The 27384-nt window shown below is 44.1% G+C and overlaps 1 protein-coding gene across 1 annotated transcript; it reads left to right on the forward strand.

The window, feature by feature from the left end:
- The first annotated feature begins 23734 nt into the window (after positions 1–23734).
- Positions 23735–27179, forward strand: RPP25 (ribonuclease P/MRP subunit p25). The gene is made up of 2 exons (XM_089663927.1): positions 23735–24115; positions 24814–27179. Exon 2 carries the CDS (start codon positions 24852–24854, stop codon positions 25368–25370), a length of 519 nt encoding a protein of 172 aa, XP_089520053.1. The 5' UTR covers positions 23735–24115; positions 24814–24851; the 3' UTR covers positions 25371–27179.
- Positions 27180–27384: the final 205 nt, after the last annotated feature.

Below are 27384 nucleotides of genomic sequence, written 5' to 3' on the forward strand. Positions count from 1 at the left end.
GGTTTTTTCATTTAGGCCAGAGACGTTTGACCCTCTAAGACACTGACAGCTGCAGAATCTTGAATAAAACCTTAGATTCAAATGTGAAACGGAATATTTGAGAATGTAAAAATGATTTCCCATTCTTTAATTAAATTTTAATAGTGCAGCTTGAGACCAAGCGTTCATTTCATGAGAGATGTGTCCATAAAAGGAGAGAGAGCAAACCAGTCCAGGAATGGTTGGGTCCATCAACAAGGCATTTCCATAGCGAACCAGGCCACTCTACTTGTACAGATGTTCTAGGTGTTTGTAATCTGTTGTGCTGGGAACACCAATTGGTCACCTATGCCAAAATACCAGTTAAGAATTCCTGCCTGCTGTATGCTCTATAACAAAAACAGGCCAACCCATGGGCACAAGAGGCAGCCCCTCAGATGCAGCATGCTAAAGGGGGAGGTGAGGAGGGCATAATAACAACCCCACTGTAGTGCTGCCACTGCCCACTTCAGCTGGATTCTTGGGCAGTGCAGATGTTAGAAAAAAGAAAAGCCCTGAAATCAGAGTATGAACCTGGTGCCTGGTGCCTGGTGCCACTGACCATCACACCTTGTACTGTGAGGTGTAATTATAGTTAAATATGAGCAGAGGTACCCTGGAGCCAAAAAGCTATATCAAGAGTTCCTCAATAATAAAAATGTTGAGAAAGGTTGATATATATGTTATATTCACATGAACGAGGAAGGAACTGTGTACAGATTTATATAACTCCATTGGGTGTAGATAATGCAAGCTGTAATGTTGGGATATAAAAATGAAGCACAGCTCTATTTCTATATCACTTCCTTTGCAAGTCTTTAACTGTCTCATAGGGGAAAAATTTCTTCCACTGACACTATTGATGGAGCACTGTTCCTCCCACTGAAATTAATTATGGGGCACTATTTCTCCCATTAACACCAACAATGAGGTTCTACTCTTGCCACTGACACCAACAACAATGCACCAATCCTCTCACTGATGCAAAAGATGGGGCATTATTCCTCCCATCGAAACCAGTTATGGGACAAAACCACTTCCATTTACACCAAAGATGGGGCACTATTCCTCCCACTAACACAAACCACAGTGCACTATTCCCCCAACACCAGTGTTGGGAGCCTGCTCCTCCCACTCACACACGTGATGGGATATTATTCCTCCTATTGATGGAGCACCATTCTTCTCACTGACACCAACTATGGGGCACCATTTTTCTCACTGACACCCAGAATGGGGCACTCTTCCTCCTACTGACACTAATGATGACTCTATTCCTCCCCCCGCCACCAACAATTTGGCGCTATTCATCGCATTGCCACCAGCAACGCAGCACTATTTCTGCTACTACCAAGAATGACAGCACTATTCCTCCTACTAACACCAATGATGGGACAGAATTCCTCTCTTTCACACGATACTATTCCTGCCATTAATACCAAAAATAGGACATTATTCCTTATCCCTCTGACCACAAATCCTAAGGCATTTGTTACTCCTACTCACCAATGAGCCAAAGGGGTTGTTTGCTCTTACTAAACAATGATGCCAGGACATAAACACCTATCAGCCATAACATAATGACTACCTACCATACCATTGTGACCAACCATCATTGCAATATGACTATCCACAAAATATTAAGTAGGTCTCCATTTTGCTGCTAAAACAGCCCTTACCCGTCGAGGCATAAACTCCACTAGACAAAGCATTGCACTGCCTCCAGCAGCTTGCTTTCGTCCCATTGTGCATCTTAGTGCCATCTCTTGCCCAGGTAGCAATGAACACATCAAGCCATCCACATCATGTAAAAGATAACGTGATTCCTCAGACCCAGCCACCTTCCATTGCTCCCTGGACCAAAGTCTGACTAGTCTGCAGCTATGCAGCTCTATACACAACAAAATGTACTGCACGTTCTGACACCTTTCTATCAGAACCAACCTTAACTTTTTTTTAGCAATTTTAACTACAGTAGCTCTCTATTGGATTGGAATATGCAGGCCAGTCTTTGCTCTCCACATGCATCAATATGCCTTGTCTGCCAATGGCCCTGTTGCAGGTACACTGGTTTTCCTTCCTTGGATCGCGTTTGGTAGGTCCTGACTACTGCAGACTGGGAACATGCCACACAAGAAATGCAGTTTTGGAATTGCTCTGACCCAGTAGTCTGGCCATTACAATTTGGCCCTTGCCAAAATTGCCCATATCCTTATGTTTGCCCTTAATTTTTATTGAAAAAGATAGGCAAAGTAAACATAGAGCCAGTATGCATTGGGTTTGGGTGTAAAGTACAGTCAATGTAAATGAACATTATAACAACAACATACCAAATAAGCCTAATCATAACAGAATCTACTCTCCAGTGTAGTTGACCAAGAGCCATGGAGGCAGGCAACTGAAAGTAAACAGCCCACTGGACAATAAGGGCCAACATGATCACAGTGATCCTAAAATGCTACAACCCATAGAAACTGATAGAATAATATCACAAGGAAAGCCATGGGCATATTAGCAAATAAAGCTATAATATATCGCAAAACCGATTTGTAAATTATGCATGACTAGGAGAACATAACCAATTGCTTGTGATCACCTGCAAATGAGTAGAAATAAGGAAAGTTGAGGAGGAAAAAAGGCCTGCCAGTATGGCAGAGGAGTCCTCAATAATAAACCAAAAAAGAAAAAGGAATGTAAGAAAAAGAGGGGGAAATAGGAAAAAAAAGTGAAGGGGGTAAAGAGAGAAACCCCAGAGGCCTGTGCTAGCTGCTGCATAAGGAATAGCATATAATCGAATAAAGCATGCAGTCCATTGCAAGGGTGGGAAATAATGGAGTAAAGGCTGCCAGGTACATAAGAATTTGGTGTGGGTATCGCTGAGAATCACCGTAAGCCTTTCATTAATCATTGTACTTTGTATATGGTGTTTTACCTCCATAGCGTATACCTGTATCCACAATCTCCTAACTTTAGGACTTGTCCACCAGATGTGTTTCATGTCTCCTAATTCCTGACAGCCTCAAAAACAAGGGGAGGGATAAGTTGGAAGGCAATGTGCTATCCTGGCAGGAGTGTAATAACATTGAGCCATAACTTTGGAATTCTCCAAAGACAGGATGTTGCATGAGGATTTAAATAGGGCATCCCACATTTTATTCCAGGTTTCAGGAGGCAACGTTGTGTCAATGTTGTGCTCCCAGCATGTATAATATACACTCACTGGCCAGGCGGCCACTTTATTAGGTACACCTGTTCAATTGCTTGGTAACACAAATTGCTAATCAATCACATGGCGGCAACTCAATGCTTTTAGGCATCTAGACGTGGTGAAGATAATTTGCTGAAGCTCAAACCAAGCATCAGAAAGGGGAAGAAAGGGGATTTAAGTGACTTTGAATGTGGCATGGTTGTTGGTGGCAGATAGGCTTGTCTGAGCATTTCAAAAGCTGCTGATCTACTGGAATTTTCACGCATAACCATCTCTAGAGTTTACAGATAATGGTCTGAAAAAGAGAAACTATCCAGTGAGGGGCAGTTGTGTGGAGGAAAATGCCTTGCTGATGTCAGAGTTCAGAGAAGAAAGAGCAGATTGGTTCGAGATTATAGAAAGGCAACAGTATCTCAAATAACCAACCAAGGTACGCAGAATACCATCTCTGAACACACAACACGTCGAACTTGGAAGCAGATGGGCTACAGCAGCAGAAGACCACACCAGGTGCCACTCCTGTCAAATGAGAACAGGAAACGGAGGCTACAATTCGCACAGGCTCACCAAACTTGGACAATAGAAGATTGGAAAAATGTTGCCTGGTCTGATGAGCCTCGATTTCAGCTGCGACCTTCAGAAGGTAGGGTCAGAATTTGGCGTAAACAACGTGAAAGCATGGATCCATCCTGCCTTGTATCAATGATTCAGGCTTATGGTGGTGGTATAATGGTGTTGGTGATGTTTTCTTGGCACACTTTGGGCCTCCTAGTACCAACTGAGCATCAGTTAAATACCACCGCCTACCTGAGTATTGTTGCTGATCATGTCCATCCCTTTATGACTACAGTGTACCCATCTTCTGATGGCTACTTCCAGCAGGATAATGCACCATGTCACAAATCTCAAATCATCTCAAACTGGTTTCTTGAACATGACAATGAGTTACTGTAATCCAATGGCCTCCACGGTCATCAGATCTCAATCCAAAAGAGCACCTTTGGAATGTAGTGGAACGGGAGATTCGCATCATGGATGTGCAGCCAACAAATCTGCAGCAACTGCATGATGCTGTCATTTCAATATGGACCAAAATCTCTGAGAAATATTTCCAACACCTTGTTGAATCTATAGCACAAACAATTAAGGCAGTTCTGAATGCAAAAGGGGGTCCAACCCAGTACTAGCAAGATGTACCTAATAAAGTGGATGCTGAGTGTATTGGGGCCTGGATGCCAATATTACCCTTAATAACGGAGCCTATTGTTTCTGCTTTCAACACATCAGCTTCAGGGACAGCATGTTCACTTACTATCCCACCCACTTTCGGATGCCATTGTAAAGAGATAATCAATGCTATTTATGTTACCTGTCAGTGGTCATAATTTTGTGGTCGATCTGTGTTTTTACCCCTATTGACCACAGTCTAGCATACTAAAGTCAGAAGGACTGTGAACTGGCCTGTTATTTAGAACGTTTGAGTTCCTCTGGGTTAAGCTGATCCATTGCATATAGGCGGGATATATAAAGTGTGTGTAAAGCCATGCTTTTTTGTTTTTAATTTGGATAGAATGTGCAAGGGTTAGAACTTCTCTCATGTTTTTATTGTTGACTGTGGTGTCCGTTTATGACACACAGAATAGCTGAGATTCAGAGGATCACAGCTATTCTCTGGTCATTCACAGTTTATAACACCCAGGAGAATATGTTCAGCCCTTCTCTGGAGATCTGTGTTCTCTCTCCAGATTCTCCAGCCCAGAGCTGGAGAATCGAAGGGACTGAAAACTAAGCAGAGATAATTTACCTCTGCTTAGTAAACTGATCTTTTACTGTAATCTCGCGAGATTATAGTAAAATCAGCCGTTTTCCAGAGTTTGTAGACCGTTCTCCAGCGTTTGGAGATCGTTCTCCCTTCGTTTGGAGAACTGCTTCATAAACTGCATTCACAGGAGAACTGTGTTCTCCGAGAATGCCGGAGAACTGAGCAGCGATCTATTACCGCTGGTTCATAAATGGACACCTGTGTCCCAGCTGGAGAGATTCACCCTAACTGTATAGAATTTGGGAGAGATAGAACCTTTGTCAAGTTTTGATTGCTGTCTGTGTTTCTACTGGGGAAATTTACCCTAACACCCCGGTCACATCAAGCCCGACTTTGAAATCGTGTGACTTACAGTGAAATTGCACGATTTCAAAGTGGACAGGCCAATTTCAAGTGCAATTTGCAAGACATCTGACACAGATGTCTATGCAAATCACACCAAAAGTAGTACATGTACTACTTTAGAAATCAGTGCGGCTCCGACCAAGTTGGAACCGCACTGATGAGACCGCTGTAATTGCAGACAGTAGGGTGTGACTTGGCAAGCGATTTGCAAGTCTCAGCATGCAAATCGTATGCCAAGTTGCACCCGATGTGACCGAGGTGTTACTGTTGGTTCTGGAGACCATTGTTACCAGTAAAAAAAAAATAGATGGAAAATGCAAAGCAGTTTTGGCTCTGGTAATTGAACTAATTGGCACTAATTATTTAAAGGAAATAAGCATACACCAGCACATCAATCATGCCACACATCCAAATCGTATAATGTTTACTATGTGCCAGCAATGCTCTTGTATGTCAGTATAGAGGTTACAGCACCTGCATGTGGCATTTACCAACAAGTAGCATCCAAATGTGTGCTGGCTAAGCCATGGCATGACTAAAATGCTATTCTTTATTGTTCTTGGGTCTATTCGGTCATTGTAATATTTTGAGCTATTGTACTGACCATACATGAATCTTTGTGTGTATGCGCAGAGGTTCACATATCGGTTACTGTACAAGAGTCTATACTCTGCTCCTTAGAATTTTAATGAATAATACCCATACACAATCTGTCTTTTTTCTCCAATAGTACAGTAGCTTTGATCACCACTTGCAGATTTCATGGTTTAATGGGCTGGTCACGAGTTTTTCTTTTCATTTACAGGTAAAATGTGGATATACACTTGGCCTAGAGCAAATTATCAGAACAAAGAGCTAAAAAAGCAGCATTATTTGAATGTTTTATGCAAAGCAAACTATGTACCGGAGAGGAAATTAATATTAAAAAGTAAACTTTTTGGTGTCTGAACTGTTGCAATGAATCTTAAACAGAATTAAATGTTCACTAACTGATTTGATTTTCTCCCTCGATTTTCTTTTTAAATTAGACTTAGGCTGACCACAGGCAGGACAGTTTTCATCCAATCCAACAAAACATTTAATTGAGTCATTATTTTCCAGAAAAGCAATCTTTAACAACTCAGCAAATGTAGCACAAGCTGATTTTCTAGTATGATGGAAAATGATTATCAGTAATCGGTCATTAATAAGAGATGTCAGCAATGTAAATTATCACACAGTGTTGGATTGTGCAATTGCTGTGACATCTGTGTAAAATCCACATCTACAGTACATTACATACAACATATGATCAAAACAACGAAAGCATTCCAGAAAAAAAATACTCAGTTTTAGAATTGTGAGCAGTTGAATTTTTAGTGTCATTGCAGTGTTCATTTAGTCCACTTTTGGTTCTGTGGCCACCCTTAGTCCATCATACCATAACATGAGAAGAATCATATTTTGTACAATTTTAATACAGCATTTTATTTCTTTGTTATTCCGTATGTAGTGAAAAATGAGTGAATTAATTCAAATCCAAAGAAAAGCTGCAAAGCTTTCAAGATATGTGGTGCAAGGGCTCAAGCACAAGTGGCAGCGGGAAGCCATTCATGGCTAGGGATAGCCAGAAACAGTCGAAAGCAGGTTGAACGTACACTTTTATTCAGCAGGGTAGTAACCAAACACAGTTTAATGCAGGGGAGTTTTGTACAGCAAGTGCATAGCAAAAAACAAACAAAACGTTTGCTTGTCAGTTCCTGACTAACAGGGTGCCCCATAATGGTTTTCCCAAAATGAACAGGCAACATGTGTACCTTTTTAGCATTCTGTCAGCAGTGAGCCTTTTCACCCAACAGCAGACTCTCATAGCAGAAAGAGTGAGCGAGGGACCCTAGCATAAGTTAGCTCAGATATAAAAAGGCCCATGGACAGCTGAAGTTAATGATGAAGCTTGACTAACAGGTAAAACGTGGACCTAGGACCAGGACCGTCTTTAAAGAGGGGCAAAAAGAGCAGCTGCCCTGGGCTCAGTTCTTGTTGTGGGGCTCAAAGCAGCTTCACACAGGTATATGGTGGAAACTGTACTCTATCACTGGAAGCGAGATGATAGAAGAGCTGAATTGGTGGACAGGGACATTGCATGTGATGTCTCCAAGGGCGGACTGACCATTTGGAAACTCGGGCACTGCCCGAGGGCCCGGGGTCAGTAGGGGGCCCCATGAGATGCCCCTGGTACCTTTTTCATAGGCTTTTTTGCGTTTGGGCAAGGACACAGGGGCCCCATGATCCCCTATTGCCCAGGGGCCCCATGAGTTGTCAGTCCGCCCTTGCATGTACAGAGAACTCACCTGTGCAGACCATGTCAGCATTCACATGTAAATAACAGCAGCATTCATATGTAAATAGTGGCAGCAATGTGGCATTTATATATAAATAGTAGCGACATTCATATGTATATTATGCCCCCCCAAGTTTCCAGCCACCAACACCTTTGCTGGTGGTCAGTGTAAATTCCCCCTTACATTGGTGGCCAGTGTAGAAATTTATTGGTTGTTGGTGTAAAATCCCCCATTACATTGGATGTCAGTGCAAATTTTTAATTATATTGGTGGTCAGTGCAAATTCCCCATTACATTGGTCATCAGATTTAATTCCCCTTAACATTGGTGGTTGGTGTAGAAATGTCACCTCCCATCCCCATCCAGCACTGCCACTGATCCCATCCACCCCAAGCACTGCCATTGATCCCATACCCCCAAATACTGCCACTGATCCCAGCACCTCGTCAGCACCGTCATCACCCATTTCCCCAGCACTGCCACCTATCCCATCCTCCCCACTACTGCCACTGATCCCATCACCCCTCCCCCCAGCACTGCCACTGATCACCCCCCCCCCCAGCACTGCCCATGATCCCAGAAGTCCTAGAACTTTTCTGTCTATTGGTGGGTCCCCTAACCTTTTCAGTCCATGGTGTGCAAGCAGTGAGGAGATGATGTGCTATAACCTTCAGCAACCAATCAGTGAGACATAATTAAGTGCTGTAACCTCTAGTAACCAATCAGTGAGTGGTAAGGATGTGCAGTAACCTCTAGCAACCAACCAGAGACCAGTAATGATGTGCAGTAGCCTCTAGCAACCAATTAGTGAGCAGTAAGGATGTGCAGAGACCTCTAGCAACCAATCAGTGAGCAGTAAGGATGTGCAGTAACCTCTAGCAACCAATCAGCAAGCATAAATCATGTGCAGTAACCTCTAGCAACCAATCAGCGAGCTGTAATGTGTGCTGTAACCTCTATCAACCAATCAGTGAGCGGTAATGATATGCTGTAACCTCTGGCAATCAATTGCAATTGCTGCCTGATCTGCTGGAGTACACTGATTTTGAATTTAGCTGCTATTTATTGTACGTCTCAGTGCAGGTGGAGAGTGAAATTTTATGGGGGGCCCAAGAAAATGTTTGCCCAGGGTCCTATCAATATTAAAGACGGCACTGCCTAGGACTGGAGGTGTATACTACCTAAAGCTTTAGAAAGCTTCTGGGCTTCAGGACCTAGACTAGAACTTAATAAAATCTGGGAAAACGATAAAGTTTGTTTCCTCCACAGCAGACACACCCCCTAGAGTCATTTCCCATGTGTAGGTGAGAAACCTAGGTGAATGATTTTTTTTTTTCTAATTAACAGCCTGTTTCAATCTTGTCCATCAGTATCATGCTTGCCCTTATCGCAGGTGGTCAGACACTTGAACTAGCTTCTGTGTTCTTCAACTATAGCAGCCCCTTTCCCATACGTCAAGCAGGCCTACTGGTACTCGGTTGCCCCCAGGACTTGTACACAACGCTATAGTGCCTGGCCACAAAGCTGGGGCAGGCGTGAACAGAGCACAGCAAACAGGTACTTGCAGTTGGCACACAGGCAGAGTAGTTCAATGACAGTCCAGGTCAAAAGGTAGGCAGAGTACAGAGAATAGTTGATATCCGATCTGAGGTCATCAACAAGGGAACCCAGACAGCAGAGTAGGACAGACAAACAGGGAGCTGGGACACATGTAACCAGCACTATCACAAGCATGAGACTGCAGGCTTGGCTGGCTTAAATCAGGTTTGGTCTCTACCCAGACTCTGGCCACATCAATCACCTTGCAGGTGGATGGACAGACAGAGAGAGTACATCATAGCCAAAACCAGGAAGCTGGAATGAGACCAGCAGTTGTGATGGATTAGGAGCACTAGACGCTCCTGACACAGAGGCTGCCCAATGCTGTAGCCCAAATGCTGGGCTTTTTCTAGGCCACAATTCCATCACAATTTTTGGAGATTGGCTTTTTACCTGGCCTTACGGATGGAATCTAAAACTGCCTGGTCCTTCATGACATCAACGGAAGAAGGCTGGGGCTCTATGTAGGCCAAAAGGGAGAACTACATGCTGATATAGCCCATCCACTTTCACAAAAGCTGCTTTTTTCTTTATTTGCTTTGTCTATTAAACGAAACTACCAATACCTCCTAGGAAGTTTAAGGGCAGTAATGTACTTAGGGGGGACCAAGCTTCTCTGTCAATTCATCCATCTGGGGCATGGAAAAAGCATGACATTTGGATATTTAATTTAGTTTACTGAGTTAATTGCAGAACATCAGGCTGCCTGTTTAGTGAAAAAAACGATGTGATCGGACCACTCGTTGTTAGACTCTGTTACAACTCAAGGAGTAAACCAATTTTGTACCTCCTCTGCAATTGCTTTTCCCTAAGTTTCAAGAAGTACCTGATAAAGTTTTAACTTTACCTTGGTGTGAGGCTCTGTCATAATGTCATGGTAAATTATCAGGTAATTCTAAAACACCTCTTGATTATTGTGCAAGAACTCCCTCACTGCCCCAAGGAGTTTCTAAGATTCCTACCTCAAGTATACTTTTTGCTAGTAAAACTTTAGGAATGCTTTCTGCAGAAAGAACCTCCCAATATTTCCAGGGTTTTATTATGTTAATATGGAATATTTAGAAAGGCTTTATCTTTTCGGACTGTTATAACTGGCAGGTGATATCGCTGTTTTTCCCTCTGATCTCAGAGGGACCCTTCCACTTTGACAAAAAAATGACATTCTACAGTGGTTGACAGAACTAAGACTCCCTCTGCCATGTTAAAGGTTCTGATTTTAATAGAGTTGTTAAAAACTCTGGCCTAATCCGTTTGGGCTTGCTGCTTATGTTACCACACTGTGGGCATGATTGCCACTTTCTTATCATGCATCTGAGTAATATGACAGACTACACATTTCTGAGATGTGGCATTTTGCTTCCATGCCTCCCAGGCTAAATCCAGGAGTTCACAGTGACATTTACCGCACAAAGATCAAAACAGGGAAAATGCTGCAGGGGACTGTGAAACTTCCCTGATTAGGAACTTTAAGTATAGCAACAGGAAGTCCCAGTTATTTCAATCCTTACCATCCACTTTTTTAGCATACCTTTCAAGGTTCTGTTGAACCATTCTACCAGTCCATCAGTTTGTAGGTGTTACACTGAGGATCGTCATTGAAAAAAAGACGTGATGCACCTTTCTGATCTCCCAAAGCACAGATATAAGAACTGCATGCTGTTAAATGTGATGAAGGCCTGTATACCGGCATTATGGAAGCAGCAATCACTTCCTACACTCTTGATGTGACTAACCAAAATGGCTGATATTCATTCAATGGAAAAAAACACTGCTACCCTGAGAGGCAAGGGTATAGAAACTTAGAAGGAATTGATTTTATTGGTCTTTTTGTACATGTTCCAGGGAGAACGGCTCTACTCTTACAGCAGAGGGGTGAGGTTCTACTTCCTCTCCCTTATGTGCTCATTATTCTCACCCTCCCCCCTTTTATTTTTTACCCCCTTTCTCTCTCCCATCCCCCTTTTCTATGTTTTTCCTCTTTGCGACCCTAAACGTGAGGCTGTACCTCTTCTCTTTGTGTTGTATGTGATAAAAAAGTTCAGACAGCGTGGTATCAGCTACATTTTGATGTTCAGTTTGGCATGCATTTAGAATTCTTGGCTGTTTGTTCCCTATCATTTTCACTGTGTGGTGGCAATTGTGTGCTGCTTTTCTATGTCAACTCTGTTACAACGTTACCTCACTCCTTTCTATGTGAAACATCTACAAATAAAGAATAAAAAAAAGAAAAATAGATGTGAAAGTGGTTCCTTAATCTTTCAAAATGTTCTTCAGAATATCTGTACAGGAAAAGACATGGAAGAGCTCTTTTGCTATAACATTAACATTAAAAGACTTGTTTCTGAGAGGGATTGTTTCTGGGTGAAGGGTGGCATATTAAAGGACTACCAATATGTACTGGTGTCCCCTAGCAGGTTTCAGCAGTGCCCTGACTAGATTCATAGCTAACCTCAATTATAAGCAAGGATACCAAGAGACTTTAAAGATTTGGTTGGCATGCATTAAATTGGCATTCAGGGCATGATTTGTTGGGACAGCAAAAAAAAACAGTTACATTTACTCTTTTGTTTTTTCAACCTCTAAATGACCATTCCACTTATAAAAATGGGCCAGATTCATAGCCATCCTTGAATGAGACTGAGGCACTATCATCTATCCCACAGCTTGCTCCTGTTCATTCTGTACATGATATTATAAGTCATGGGAAACTGCAAAATGAGGGAATACCAGGCTAACTTCTGGTTCTTTATTACCTATACAGTTTTGCATGCTTGTGCCAGATTGGGATGCAGCAACTGTGCAGTCCCAAAAACTTCCTTGGCCACAGGTACATACAGGTGAAACTCGAAAAAATTTGAATACCGTGCTAAAGTTCATTTATTGCAGTAATGCCACTTAAAAGGTGAAACTAATATATGAGATAGACTCATTACATGCAAAGCAAGATAGTTCAAGCTGTGATTTGTCATAATTGTGATGATTATGGCTTACAGCTCATGAAAACCCCAAATCCACAATCTCAGAAAATTAGAATATTACATGCAATCAATAAAACAAGGATTGTACATAGAACAATATCGGACCTCTGAAAAGTATAAGCATGCATATGTACTCAGTACTTGGTTTGGGCTCCTTTTGCAGCAATTACTGCCTCAATGCGATGTGGCATGGAAGCTATCAGCCTGTGGCACTGCTGAGGTGTTATGGAAGACCAGGATGTTTCAATAGCGGCCTTCAGCTCTTCTGCATTGTTCGGTCTCATGTCTCTCATCTTTCTCTTGGCAATGCCCCATAGATTCTCTATGGGGTTCAGGTCAGGCAAGTTTGCTGGCCAATCAAACACAGAAATCCCACGATCATTGAACCAGGTTTTGGTGCTTTTGGCAGTGTGGTCAGGTGCCAAGTCCTGCTAGAAAATGAAGTCAGCATCCCCATAAAGCTTGTCTGCGGAAGGAAGCATGAAGTGCTCCAAAATCTCTTGGTAGACGGCTGCGTTGACCCTTTACTTAATGAAGCACAGTGGACCAACACCAGCAGATGACATGGCTCCCCAAATCAACACAGACTGTGGAAACTTCACACTGGACTTCAAGCATCTTGCAGTGTGTGCCTCTCCATTCTTCCTCCATACTCTGGGTCCTTGGTTTCCAAATGAGATGCAATAGTTGCTCTCATCAGAAAAGAGGACTTTTGACCACTGAGCAACAGACCAGGTCTGTTTTTCTTTAGCCCAGGTAAGACGCTTCTGTCCAGGATCCGTCTGTGTGTGGTGGCTCTTGATGCACTGACTTCAGCCTCAGTCTACTCCTTGTGAAAGTCCCCAACACTTTTGAATGGCCTTTTCCTGACAATCCTCTCCAGGCTGCGGTCATCCCTGCTGCTTGTGCACCTTTTTCTTCCACACTTTTTTCCCTTCCACATAACTTTCTATTAATGTGCTTTGATACAGCACTTTGGGAACATCCAACTTCTTGCAGCTCCAATTTCCTGTTGGGCGGAGTTACAGCAAGGTGTGTGTGGTGAGAGAGTGCTCTCTAGAGCTCCAGCAGGTCTCATTTGGGGCCTGGGGCTCAATTTTGGGCTTTAGCCCGCTTTACCATGGTCGAGCCTGGCTGTGATCCGGATGGTGGACCCCTGCGTAGGGCGCCTAGTACCGGTCCTAGGACATCCGTGGAGGACCTGGGAAAGGGCCCTAAGGCTGGAGAGACCTATGCCGACTACTGGGGAAGAGTGGTGACCCAGGTGAAGAAAATTGAGAGAGAGGAGGAAAAGCTAGTCCAGATGAGGATGGACTTAAAGCGTTTCAAAGCAACTTACGACCGAGTCTGGAGTACCAAATGGCAGGCCATGTGGCCAGAGTTGGAAGGTATGGAGAAAGCTGTTTGCTTGCAAGTGGACCTTATGGCTACACTGAAGGCGGCGAGTGGTGCATTGAAAGAGAAATACGCAAACGAGGAGAGGTTCAAGCAAGCAAGAGATAAGTCAGTAGCAGTGATGAGGGGCCATGATGGTGGTGTTATTTCTTCAGAAGATTCGTCTGATCCTGCTGGAGGGGGCTCTGCAGCAGGGAGCAAGCAAGATGGCGGAGCTATGGCCACTGAAAATGTGGTAGGAGAGTCTGTTCCCATCCCTCCCAGGCAGCCTGAGCAAGACTGGGCGGCTCAGGTGGTGCAAAGTGAGGAGGAGGGGGCTATGGAGTTCATTACTGAACTGGAGTCTCCACTACAGGGAAGGAAGTTTGCATTTACTTCAGATGACACTGACCCAGAAATGTCCCAAACCCATGAGGCCAAAAAGAAGGGAGAAAGCGGTGTATGTCCGGCTGGAGAGGATGTCCAGTGAAATGGAAAGGGCTGCCGACTTAGGGACTGTGAGAGGAGTTGCGGTAAAGCCTCACGACTTACACAAACCTGGGACTGTGAGTAACATGGACGGTTCTGAGGGAATGATTGTCAGTATGTCTGATAGTGCAGCTGCTGTCATGGCAGTGTCTGCAGTCTCTGATCATGTGTGTGGGTCCAGCTTGGCTGAAGCTGAGCTCATGGCTGCCTCTGTGTCCATCCCTGCTCCTTCCATCCTAGGTCACGTCTCTATTCCAATCAGTGGTCCTGCCTCTATACCTGTCTCTGCACCCGCCCTTGGTCCCGCCCCTAGTCCCATCCCGGCTCCCCGCTCTGCACCCTTCCCTGTTTCCACCTCTACTCTAGTTTCAGCTCCTGGTTCAGTGCCCGCCTATGGCCCTGCTCCACCCCCTGGCTCGGTAACCGGTCCGGGTGTAGGCTTTGCTCCCGTGTCAGGTGCCATCTCTGCAACCGCTCACGATCGCGTCAATACCTCTGTCCCGCCCCTTGGTGCAGTGTCCGTGCTTAGTGCGGTCTCTACTCCTGTTTTGAGTGACGTTTCTGCACCCTCCCATGGCCGCGTCATTGCCCCGCCTCCTAGCTCAGTGTCTGACTCCAAAGCAGTCTCGGACCCTGTCTGAGATGCTGCCCCTGCACCTGCCCATGGTCACATCATTGCCCTGCCTCCCGGCCCTGTGTCTGGCCTGAATACAATGTCTGCTCCCATGGGGGATACCTCCCAAGCAACCACCCATAGTAATGTTAATACTTCTGCCCTGCCTCCTGTTTCAGCGTCCGTCCTTAATGTAATCCCTGCTTCTGCCTTGGATGCCGCCCCTACACCTGCCATTGGTCCAGGCTCTGAGACTGCTCAGGGTCCCGCCTCCACTCCAGTCCCGGCTCAGAAGCTGGTGCTCAGCTATTCAGCTGCCCTGAGGGGCGGTCAGAGTATGACAAGACCATCTGAAGTGCAGGCTGGAGGGTTAGGGACCGTGGTAAAATGTAGGAACGTGGTTTAAATCAGGTAGAGAGGGGGAAGCTCGCCCCCCAGTAGGCGAGAAGTTATTGATAGGTTACTAGAGATGGGCTTTAAAGCCCAAGACATATTTGCCTTCATAGCGCCTGTTGGTACAGGGGAATTCAATGTTTCATTTGTGAAGCCAGAGAGCCTGGATCTCTTCTGGCAGAGATATGAGGGGGGGTGGAAGGATACTCCCAGGTGGGAGGGGATGAGCCCAAGGTAGTCTCCAGGCAGTCCCGGATTAAAAATATAACTATCCTTGTCAGAAATGAGTCTATACCTGCTGCTGACCTGATGATTTGGCTGAGCCGGTTTGGGGATGTGATGGGTCCCTATGAGGAAGCAGCTAGATGACAGGGGAATATGGACGGGTGGTTGGTCCACAATGGTGAGGCTGAAAGTGGTGCGGAATGTCATCAGCCATATCCCATCATCAGCCTTCCTAGGTAAGGATAGGCTGGTGATATTTTATGCTGGGCAGCCCAAGCTGTGTCACAAGTGTGGCAGCAAAGGGCATTTTGCATCAGGTTTTAGTGTTTTAAAATGCTCATTGTGTCAGGAGATTGGTCATGTGGCCAGAGACTGCAACCAAATCAGATGCAATCTCTGCCAGGAGCTTGGCCATTCTTACACTAGTTGTCCAGAGGCCCTGCACAACATGCCTGGGATAGTGGAGGAATTGGCCAGAATGGAGGCTGAGGATGCCAGTGAGGCAATTGCAAGGCAAGTTTCTGTTGAATCGGTGGCTGCTCCAGTTTCAGCGACACCTAGTGCGTCCCCTGATAGGGGGGGAGGACAAGGGATATGGGTGGTCTGTTGTGGGGAAGGGGGGTAGGAACAAGCCTGTGCTCTCCCCTGCCTCATCTTCCTCCTCATTGGAGGTGGAGGAGGTTCCTTTGTCTAACAAGTTTGGGACCTTGTCGGGGGAAGATGGGGACATAGGTGAGTCCCTTTCCCTGTTGGTGAGGAACAAGGGGGCTCTCTCAAGAGGGTGAGGCCCCCTTCTAAGGTTGGGAAAACAAAGGTTAAGAAACGACCATCTCAAGCATCTTAATGGCAGTTCCCGCTCCGGTAAAGGTGGCAACCATTAATGTTGCCAGCATCAATTCTGTAAGAGCTCGTAGTACAGCTTTATTTTTGCTCAGCGGGATTGGAGCTCATGTTTTGTTTTTGCAGGAGACCTGGCTTAATTGCCTGGCCAATTTACATCTGGCAAAAAGAGAGTGGAGGTGTGGCCCCTCTTTTTGGTCTCTTGTGGCTGAGCCTTACAGCGGAGTTGCGGTACTTTTTTCCGGCATGGTAACATGCCGGCGGGTTCTTGAGGTGGAGATTGGAAGGTGTTTGGTCGTGGACATCCTTGTGAAAGGGCAAGAACTGCGTATAATTAATGTATACGGTCCCCAGTCAAAGTGGGACAGGAAATGCCTTTTTACAAAGATTAAGCCATTTCTTTTTACGTCCCGGCAGGTTGTCTTTGGAGGTGATTTTAACACCATCACTAGGCCCAAAGACAGGAAAGGTCTAACGACAGGCTGGGATATGACGTTTTCCTAAATGCGATAGTTAGGGAAGCAGGTCTAGAGGACGCCTTAATTAAGTGCAGCCCGGACAGCACGGGGTTCACATATAAGAGAGGTAGAAGTGAGAACAGGATAGATAGGTTTTTTTTGAAGGGGGACTCCGCCTTCTCGGCACCTGAGTGTCAGGTGGTGGAGTTTTCCGACCACCTTTTATTAACTGTGACTTTGAATGCCTCAGATACGCTGCTGAGGGGAAGGGGTGTCTGGAGGATGAATTCGGCTCTGCTAGAGGACAAAGAGGTGAGACGATCCTTTGAGGATTTTCTTCAGGCTCAGGAGACCATCTTGGATTTTTGTGGCAGTAAGTCGGAGTGGTGGGAGCTTACCAAAGTGCGGATCGGCAGGTTTTTCAAGGCCCTAGGTAAAAGAAAACAACTTGAGAGATATATTGCCTATCGGCAGTTACTGAGGAAGCTTGACTGCCTTGTCTCTGAGGGTGGAGATTCTGGGGCAATCTCAGAGGTTAAGCTGCTTTTAAAGAAGCATCAGTATGATTGGCATGCTTCTTTGCTTCTGGAGAGGGATTACGGGAAATATCACTCGCCCAACCCTTACCAGAGCTGCAAACAGAGCATAGCGGTTAAAACGATCAGCGGTCTGAGAGATAGTACAGGTTCCTTGACGAAATCCAGGTCGGGGATCCTGGAGGTCTCAAGGGCTTTTTTTGAGGATCTTTTGAGAGAGAAGCACCTTGATGTCAAGCTTCCTGGATTCTACACCAGGTTTGGAAAATAACACTCTGCCTACAAGTTTGACAGGTAAGATCATGGCTGAAGAGGTTGCCAAAGCGATAGATAGTTTGGCCATTAAGAAGACGCCAGGGCCAGACGGTTTAACAACTGAATTTTGTAAGACCTTTTAATCCTGCTTGGCACCTCACCTAGCGGAGGTTTTTAATTGCTGTTTAAAGGAGGGTTCGCTTCCTCCCTCCATGAGGAAATCAGCCATGATTTTGCTGTCAAAAGGTAAGGACTCTTCGATGATTGAGAATTGGCGCCCCATTAGCCTGCTCAATGTCGATAGAAAGATTCTGGCCAAGATTCTTTTCTGGCGCCTGTCGTCAGTGGCAGATGGTCTACTTTCGCAGCAGCAGCACTGTTCGGTCCAGGGCAGGAGCACCTTTTCAGCGATGTTAGCTTTCCGGGAGGCTTCAGAGTGGTGCAGGGCTGATGGTTTTAGGAAGTACTTGCTGGCGTTGGATCAGGCTAAGGCTTTTGACCGGGTTGATCATGAGTACCTCTGGCATCTCCTTGGCAGGTATGGCCTGGAGGGGAGGTTCATTGGATGGCTGCAGACACTGTATAAAGGGGCTGAGAGCTTCATGTTGGGTTGGGCGGCCCTTTGGGGTTGCCTCGGGGGTGCGCCAGGGATGTCCGCTGAGCCCTTTGCTTTATGCCTTTGCCATCGATTCCTTCGTCAGGAGGCTAGATGGTGGGGTGTTGGGCGGGGTGTTGGGGGGCACTACTGGTGAGTCACCTCTGAGGGTCGTGGCCTATGCTGATGATGTGTCTGTCTTCATCTCTGGGACTAGTGAAGCTCAGGAGGTGGTCTCGGTGATGGAGCAGTATGCGGAGGCATCAGGCTCCAAGATTAATCACAAAAAATGTGAAGTTTTCTGGATGGGCAGGGAAGGTGAGGGTTTCGAGCTCCCGGATGCCTTCCCAGAGCCCCGTCAGAAGATCAAAGTGCTAGGCATCGAATTTGGACCTGATGATTACAGTAAAACAAGTTGGGAATCCAGGTTGTCGGATGCCGATGTCAAAGTGAGATGCTGGAAGGGTTGGCAGTTGTCCCTAAGGGAAAGGGTCGACCTAATTAAAACCTACTTAGTCCCCATTTTCTTGTACATCAGTTTCGTCGGTCTCTTGCCAGAGTCTCTCTATATGAGAGTTTACAGTTGTTTCTTCCAGCTGTTATGGGGGAACAGACTGAACCTTGTGAAGCGGAATGTGACTTACCGATCCAGGCGGGAGGGTGGCCTAGGTATGGTCAACCCGATTGTTTTTTTCTCTTTGATGTTTATAAAGCACAATATTGGTAGTATGCTAAAAGAGAACCCGCCTGCATGGGTAAGTCTTTTCCAAGTTTGGTTTAGACCTTTTCTGGGCTGCTGGGAGAGTGGCGGGCCAATGGGAAGCTTGCGGGTCAAGCATGGTAAGCTCCCGACTTATGTCGCCCCGTGTCTGAAGATTCATAGGCGGTGGTGTGTGACTGCGGAGGAGGTCAGGTCGCTCCTTGGGAGGCTCCTAAGCGAGAGGATTGTGGCCTCTGCGTTTCATGCATCGCTGGCCTTGAAGGATTGCCCGGGCCATATCTTGAGGGAGGGTCTGCGTTTATTAAATATGGAAAGGGTTCCCTTAAAATTTAGGGACCAGGCCTGGCTTGCGTTGCACAGCAGGCTCTACGTGAGGGGACACTTGAAGCACCGTTCTCTGGATGACCGTGGTTGTGTGGGGGTGAAGTGGACAGAATGGACCACTTCTTGCTTCAGTGTTCCTTCAATGTAGAGGTGTACAAAGAGGTGGGGAGGGCTCTAGACATCCCCTTCCTGCACTGCATAACTTATGCAGAGTGGGTATATGGGGCATTAGAAAGTCATACTGGGTATGATTTAAATACACTTTTTCTAGTTTGTCTATTACACGTGGAATGCACGGTGTCAGGTCTCCTTGCGGCAGAAGGTCCTTCCTGTCCTGGTGGTGGCGCGTGACATCCTTGGTGAGGTTAGGAAAATTCGGGGTCTTGAGAAAGACAGGCTGCGGCGAAGGGTCTGGATAAAGGTGTGGAGGATCATTGGACCTGTAGCGGCAGTCTGTTGATCTCTTGGTCAGGTTGCTGTTCTGTGTTTTCTCCTTTTTCACCCCCTATGGATTTTTGTCTGTAGGTTACTTTTTGAAAGATGGCTACACATACCTGATGGTCTAGGTTTCTTAACCTTCGTTGGGTAATGTATTAGGTTTTTTGTTATGTTTTTTAAAAGCCGTAGAGGCTAATTTATAATGTATAAGGCTTCCCCTGGAGAGGGGTAAGTTGCGGGTATAGGTTGGTAGGCCAGAAAGGCCGGTATGCTTGAAACAAGTGTGTCTTCCCCTGTAAAGGGCTAAAAGCTGCGGAAAGCATGTATAGAAGGATAATAGGTAGGCTGTTAAAGCCTTCTTTTGTTGTCTTGTTTACTTTTTCCTGTAAAAATTGAGGTTTATAAAGACAAGATCCTTAAGTAGGTAAAAATGATATGTCCTGGTCCTAATGATCAGGTTTTTCTTTGTCTGTTATGGGTATTATTATAGGAGGGTAATCCTTTTTTTTCCTTTGTTTGTTACCAAGTAGGATGTTTACGTTATTTATTCTTTTGATATTTTTTGTATAAAAAATTGTTGCTGGTTGCAAGTTTTTTTTTCAAATAAAAAATTTCCAACTTCTTTTGCAATTACCTTTTGAGGCTTTCCCTCCTTGTTGAGGGTGTCATTGATGGTTTTATGCACAACTGTCAGGTCAGCAGTCTTTCCCATGATTGTGATTCCTACTGAACCAGATTGAGAGACCATTTTTAAAGGCTCAGGAACCCTTTGCAGGTGTTATGGCTTAATTAGCTGATTAGAGTGGGACACTTTGAGCCGAGAATATTGCACCTTTTCACAATATTCTAATTTTATGAGATTGTGGATTTGGGGTTTTCATGAGCTGTAAGCCATAATCATCACAGTTATGACAAATCACAGCTTGAACTATCTTGCTTTGCATGTAATGAGTCTATCTCATATATTAGTTTCACCTTTTAAGTTGCATTACTGAAATAAATGAACGTTTGCATGATATTCTAATTTTTCGAGTTTCACCTGTATATACAGTATCTCACGGAAGTGAGTACATCCCTCACATTTTTGTAAACATTTTATTATATCTTTTCATGTGACAACACTGAAGAAATGACACTTTGCAACAATGTAAAGTAGTGAGTATACAGCTTGTATAACAGTGTAAATTTGCTTTCCTGCTAACTCAACACACAGCCATTAATGTTCTAACTGCTGGCAACAAAAGTGAGTACACCCCTAAGTGAAAATGTCCAAATTGGGCCCAAAGTGTCAATATTTTGTGTGGAAACCATTATTTTCCAGCACTGCCTTAACCCTCTTGGCCATGGAGCTTCACAGGTTGCCACTGGAGTCCTCTTCCACTCCTCCATGAGGAGCTGGTGGATGTTAGAGACCTTGCGCTCTTCCACCTTCCATTTGAGGATGCTCCACAGATGCTCAATAGGGTTTAGGTATGGAGACATGCTTGGCTAGTCCATCACCTTTACCCTCAGCTTCTTTAGCAAGGCAATGGTCACCTTGGAGGTGTGTTTGGGGTCATTATCATGTTGGAATACTGCCCTGGGACCCAGTCTCCAAAGGAAGAGGATCATGCTCTGCTTCAGTATGTCACAGTACATGTTGGCATTCACGGTTCCCTCAATGAACTGTAGCTTCCCAGTGTTGGCAGCACTCATGCAGCCACAGACCATGACACTCCCACCACCATGCTTGACTGTAGGCAAGACACACTTGTACTCCTCACCTGGTTGCCGCCGCACACGCTTGACACCATCTGAACCAATTACGTTTATCTTGGTCTCATCAGATCACAGGACATGGTTCCAGTAATCCATGTCCTTAGTCTGCTTGTCTTCAGCAAACTGTTTGCGGGCTTCTTGTGCAACATCTTTAGAAGAGGCTTCCCTCTGGGATGACAGCCATACAGACCAATTTGATGCAGTGTGCGGCGTATGGTCTGAGCACTGACAGGCTGACCCCCCACCCCTTCAACCTCTGCAGCAATGCTGGCAGCACTCATACGTCTTTTTCCCAAAGAGAGCCTCTGGATATAACGCTGAGCACATGCACTCAACTTCTTTAGTCAACCATAGCGAGGCCTGTTCTGGGTGGAACCTGTCCTGTTAAACTGCTCTATGGTCTTGGCCACCATGCTGCAGCTGAGTTTCAGGGTCTTGGCAATCTTCTTATAGCCTAGGCCATCTTTATGTAGAGCAGCAATTCTTTTTTTCAGATCCTCAGAAAGTTCTTTGCCAGGAGGTGCCATGTTGAACTTCCAGTGACAAGTATTAGCGAGTGAGAGCGATAACAACAAATTTAACACACCTGCTCCCCATTCACACCTGAGACCTTGTAACACTAACGATGACACCAGGGAAGGAAAATGGCTAATTGTGCCCAAATTGGACATTTTCACTTAGGGGTGTACTCACTTTTGTTGCCAGTGGTTCAGACATTAATGGCTGCGTGTTGCGTTATTTTGAGGGGAACTTTAATGGCATCGCAGTCTTAGTCTGTAGGGTTCAATATTGAGTTGTCCCACCCTTTGCAGTTATATCAGCTTCAACTCTTCTGGGAAGGCTGTCCACAAGGTTTAGGAGTGTGTCTATGGGAAGAAGTGCATTTGTGAGGCCGGACACTGATGTTGGACGAGAAGGCCTGGCTCACAGTCTCCGCTCTAATTTATCCAAAAGATGATCCTTCGGATCCAGCTCCGGACTCTATGCAGGCCAGTCAAGTTCCTCCACCCCAAACTCGCTTATCCATGTCTTTATGGACCTTGCTTTGTACACTGGTGTGCAGTCATGTTGGAACAGGAAGGGGCCAACCCCAAACTGTTCTCACAAAGTTGGGAGCATGAAATTGTCCAAAATGTCTTGGTATGCTGATGCCTTAAGAGTTCCCTTCACTGGAACAAAAGGGCCAGTGAAGGCTAATCCCTGAAAATCAACCCCACACCATAATCCCCACTCCACCAAACTTTACACTTGGCACAATGCAGTCAGCAACTACCGATCTTCTGGCAACCACCAAACCCAGAGTGTGCTTCAGCATGCCTTGACCCCACTCTGTCATTTTAGGTGGCCTACCACCTCACGGCTGAGTTGCTGTTGTTCCCAGTTGCTTCCACTTTTTTATAATACCACTAACAGTTGAGCGTGGAATATTTAGTAGCAAGGAAATTTCACGGATGGACTTATTGCACAAGTGGCAACCTATCACGGAACCATGCTTGAATTCACTGTGCTCCTGAGAGCGACCCATTCTTTCACAAATGTTTGTAGAAGCAGTCTGCATGTCTTATGATTTGGAGGGGTGTCCCGATACTTTTGGCAATATAATATACATATATATATATATATATATATAGTAACCACATGACCTCTGTTCTCATCTGCATAAGGGGCTTAGAGATCTGAGGGAGAAGAGACAGCAGGCCACTAACTGTGCCAGTAAATAGCCGTGAAGTTGGGGGTGTCAGCACAAGTTTGATCATTGGAGGACAGACAGGCTTTGCTCCCAGCACAGCCAGAAAATTGACCACACTGGGAAAGATGTGCTTCTATGCCTAGCATGGATAGTTTGAAATAGGAAAGCAGAAGGACTTGCAGCAACACCAGGTATTTCAAACAAAGAAACAATACAAAGAGATAGTTTGTAACATGATACAATATAATACAACAAACACATATAAGGAATATGACATGTTGGGGTAACATATTGTTTAAGATCTGAGAAAACAGCAAAGTTTGTTTGCTCCATGTTAGACACAAACCCTTGGGTCCCCCACCTTGGTTAGGTCAGAAACCTTGGTGACACATATACACTACCCACCAACCTGCCAGCCAATGCCTCACAGTGAATGAAGGGACTGCATATCCTATGCACATAGAGAACAGTCAGCTGTGAAATGAAACAGTGGATTTAAGAAAAAGCAGGTTCGGGAATGTAAAATAGGCAGACGAGCATGCTGAAAAGGAGGTAAGAGCGAAAATGCAACTTAGACAAGATGATTATAAAGCTCAGCTAAGCCTGTCTATAGGCTATGGGTATAATTACAGATAATAATCTCTCAGCTTTTCCATTCCACTAGCAAAGTGGTTGAATTGAAGTAACAGCCCTGGTGCTTCTTTCCTTTGCAGCCAGTGTTGAGAAAAGAGTATGGGTGAAAGAAGGAGGAGGAGGGCTTCTCACTAAGTGCATCTGACACAGCAGTGTGGTTCAGAACAGGCAACGCAGGCACAGAACTGACAGTAGCTCTCACTCGCTGATAAGGCTAGCACACACCAGGATGGCCAGAATTCCGCTTCAGCTTTGTAGAAATAAAACTCCTCTTTTTAGATAGGACTTGATGAAAAGAGGCATTCAGAAGTCTTTATGGAAAAGGACAAGTTAACAGATAGAAGACAGCATCACTCTAAATCCTTGAATATCCCTGGGGCAACTTTCCATAAAGTCATTCTTCTTCAATGTAGTCGCAATTCAATGGAGGATGCATTGTGAAGAGTGCTTGTCTCTAGGTCATTAAGACTCAAAAGAAACAAGTAAGTATTCGTGCAACTTGCTTATCATTGATTTGCTGCTCTGCAGCTCTAAGGCAGCTTGTTTATTCCGAAACTCATTTTTTTAATTGCGTAAATGTTCCATCCATACAATGTTTTCAGGTAGAGTTAGTTAATACATTATTCATGGATTCATATAATGTTTTTAAATATTTGTTAGCATTGCAGGACTAAATTTCAATATGGTTGATTTACTAAAACTGGAGAGTGCAAAATCTGGTGCAGCTCTGCATAGAAACCGATAAGCTTCCAGGTTTTTTGGTAGAGGCTTAACCGAACAAGCTGAAGTTAGAAGCTGATTGGCCACCATGACAGATTTTGCACTTTCCAGTTTCAGTAAATAAGCCCCAATATCTGTAATGTTCATGTATCAAATTCATCAAAGTAATACTAATGTTTCATTCTTGTCTAGATTTTTCATGCAGTTATTTATATCCTATTTTACCACCTAGTTAAAATTGACAACATCTTACCCAACGTGCCACATGCACTGCTGTTTGTTTAAATATTATTATAATTCAATGCAAGTGGTCACGAATGTGTTGTAGAGTTCATATTCCCACTGAGCTGTTTAGCAGCTGTCATTTATCTTCTAGCTGAGCTGGCTATTTAGCCAAAAGGTGACCTCTTTGTTTTAAAACAGTTTATTTTAGCTCTGGCTCATTTCATTTTGTCCTAAGGCTGAGACTTAAAAACACATCCTGCTTCCTCCTCCACAATGGAGAATCTCCGCCGGGTACGAGTTCTGGATGAAGATGATGGAAAACCTTTGCCTTTCAAGGATCTTCATCCACAGGTGGCACACATGAGAGTAAAAGAAGGCAGTAAAATACGCAATTTGGTGGGATATGCTTTGCCATATATGAAGTCAGAAGACACAAAGCAGATTGTGTTTAGTGCCTATGGTCGGGCTGTTACTAAAGCTATCACCTGTGTAGAAATATTGAAGAGACAATTAGGTGGACTTTACCAGATCACAAAAGTGCAGTACAAAAGCCTGCAGGAAGTATGGGAGCCAAAGGGACCTGAAATCAAGAATCCTACACCCAGTTTAACAGTTTACAAAAACTGTCCTTCTATTTATATACTTCTGTCTAAAGAACCCTTAGATCCACAAGAAAATGGATATCAAGGCCCTCAGTCATTTCCTACCAGAGAACACAGAAAAAGAACACATGACTCTTTGGTTTTACCAATTTCAGATAAGGCATGTGAAAGCACACAAGAAGGAGAATGATGATGATGACCTACATGGGGTGCATCTCAATGGTATTATCTGAGGAGGGACCATGGTGTAGGCAGATTATAAGGCAATATCCATTAGGCAGCCTTCTATCATTCAGGACTTTGACCTGCATAGCAAGGATTAACTAAGATCTATCTTTTTCTGATTACTGCAGCCAAACACACAGTACACAAAAGCTTGAGTCATAAATTGTAGTGTTCATATCTCTCAAATCCAATCTCATATTGGAAAGATGGCATCCAGATGTCATTCACTTTAATGTTTTGTTCTATCTTTGCTTTTGCCTTGTGGCATCCAAACGAAGGGTAATATTCTCATAGGAAATGTCCTTCTTTCAATTAAATATTACAGTTAAGAAGCTTTAGATTCGAGACATACAGTCAAAGGGCATATACAAATGCTTAATATGTGGGATACATATAGTGTGTGTGTATATATATATATATACACACACACGTAAAATATTCTGTTAATGCGTGCATATTTTCATCTTAGCTCAATCACCCCGTGGCAATTTTAGACATGGACTGGGACCTACTGCAAAAAAAAGTTGGGCTACATTTACAAAAATGTTTGGGCACACTCAAAGACATTATTTTGCTCATAACACCTGTTGAGTGTTCGAGCTTGAGTGGGGTGAGGTGATGGTGCTCATACAAATATTAAATAGTAATACTGATAATTACATATATTTCATAAATATATTTGTTTCAGGTGAAAAATCAAGAGCAATTCATTAGCCATTGTTGTTACAATTACTTTTATAATACGGCTTGCCTACACCTGGAGAAAAAAGTATTTTGCAAGTCTACAACCCACAGATGAGAAAATACCTTCAATTACAATGTAGCAACTAAAACAGGCCTCAACTCGAATGTTATCTCAAAGATTTTGCCAATCTTGCTCAGATGATTAAATAAAAAGAAAATGTGGCCCCAGGCTCTCTCCAGTCTTGGTTATATGACAAAATGCCTAGACGTTTGGTCAAACGATCTCTGCTGAAGGGGTGAATTGACATTGTCAAAGGCCAAGGCCTGTTCTAGTAAACAGTACTGTATGCATCTTAAAGCAGTATTTACATCAGTAAAGGAATATCACTTTTTATTTATGCATCATAATACTAAAAAGTAAACCATAAATTGGGCGTAAACCAGTAGAATTAAATTTTTTTTATATTCGACTTGTCAGTGGGGTCAAACTGACGTTTGTTTTGGACCGTAGTGATCAGAAAGTTTATAAAAGCAGGATTGGACACATTTCTAACTTTGAACAAAAAAATCGTACATATTTTAACAAAACCTGTTCTATATGCCTGGGATTCCATTCAAATAGCAGAACTGGATGACATTTTAAAGTGGTTTTGAACAAAATTAGTTGACGCGATAATAGCAGGAAAGAATGTTCTGATGAACGATTTTTCTACGAGGGATCGAAAGAAAATCTAACCATGTACCAGATTTATCCTCCCTTGAATGCTTGGAGGGAGTTGTTTTCTTCCTGCAGACTTTTGTTTATTTATTTTATTTTGTTTATTGACCTGTTCATCCCGCCTGTAAGGGACTTTCTATCCTAGGGTGACAACCCTGACAGAACCTATGCTTCTAGAGGAGCAGCATTGTCATCTTAGGATAGGAAGTTCCTTGATGGCATCTGGGTGTCTCTGCACAGGCAAGTGTGTGAAAGCAACCTATGGCATGTCTTCCAGCTTCTGTTCTGTCCTTTGTATGAGCATGCATGGTATATAGCTTTCTTTTACAAATAATGTAACTTTAAGCAAACATAAAAACATACAGAAATGTACATTTTCTGAATATAGTGTATTAATATGCATTGCTTTTAAAGGTTTAGGTATGTTTTAGTGAACATTTCAGTGCAGGTCTAATTTAATGTAATAAATACATAATGCACTGAATACATTTTTGGGCTCCATGCACACTGGCTTGAAAAAAATGCTCCTGCTAGAGGAGTATAGCATCTTGCCTGTAGAAAGACGCTAATGTTATCC

The sequence above is a fragment of the Staurois parvus genome, unplaced genomic scaffold, assembly GCF_062004578.1.
Source record: "Staurois parvus isolate SC_StPar_1 unplaced genomic scaffold, SC_StPar_1.0 ptg001805l, whole genome shotgun sequence".
Taxonomy (NCBI): Eukaryota; Metazoa; Chordata; class Amphibia; order Anura; family Ranidae; genus Staurois; species Staurois parvus.

What these genes read in the sequence shown, in the direction of transcription:
- RPP25 (XM_089663927.1), top strand. Translation starts at nt 24,852, where the DNA reads ATGGAGAATCTCCGCCGGGTACGAGTTCTGGATGAAGATGATGGAAAA.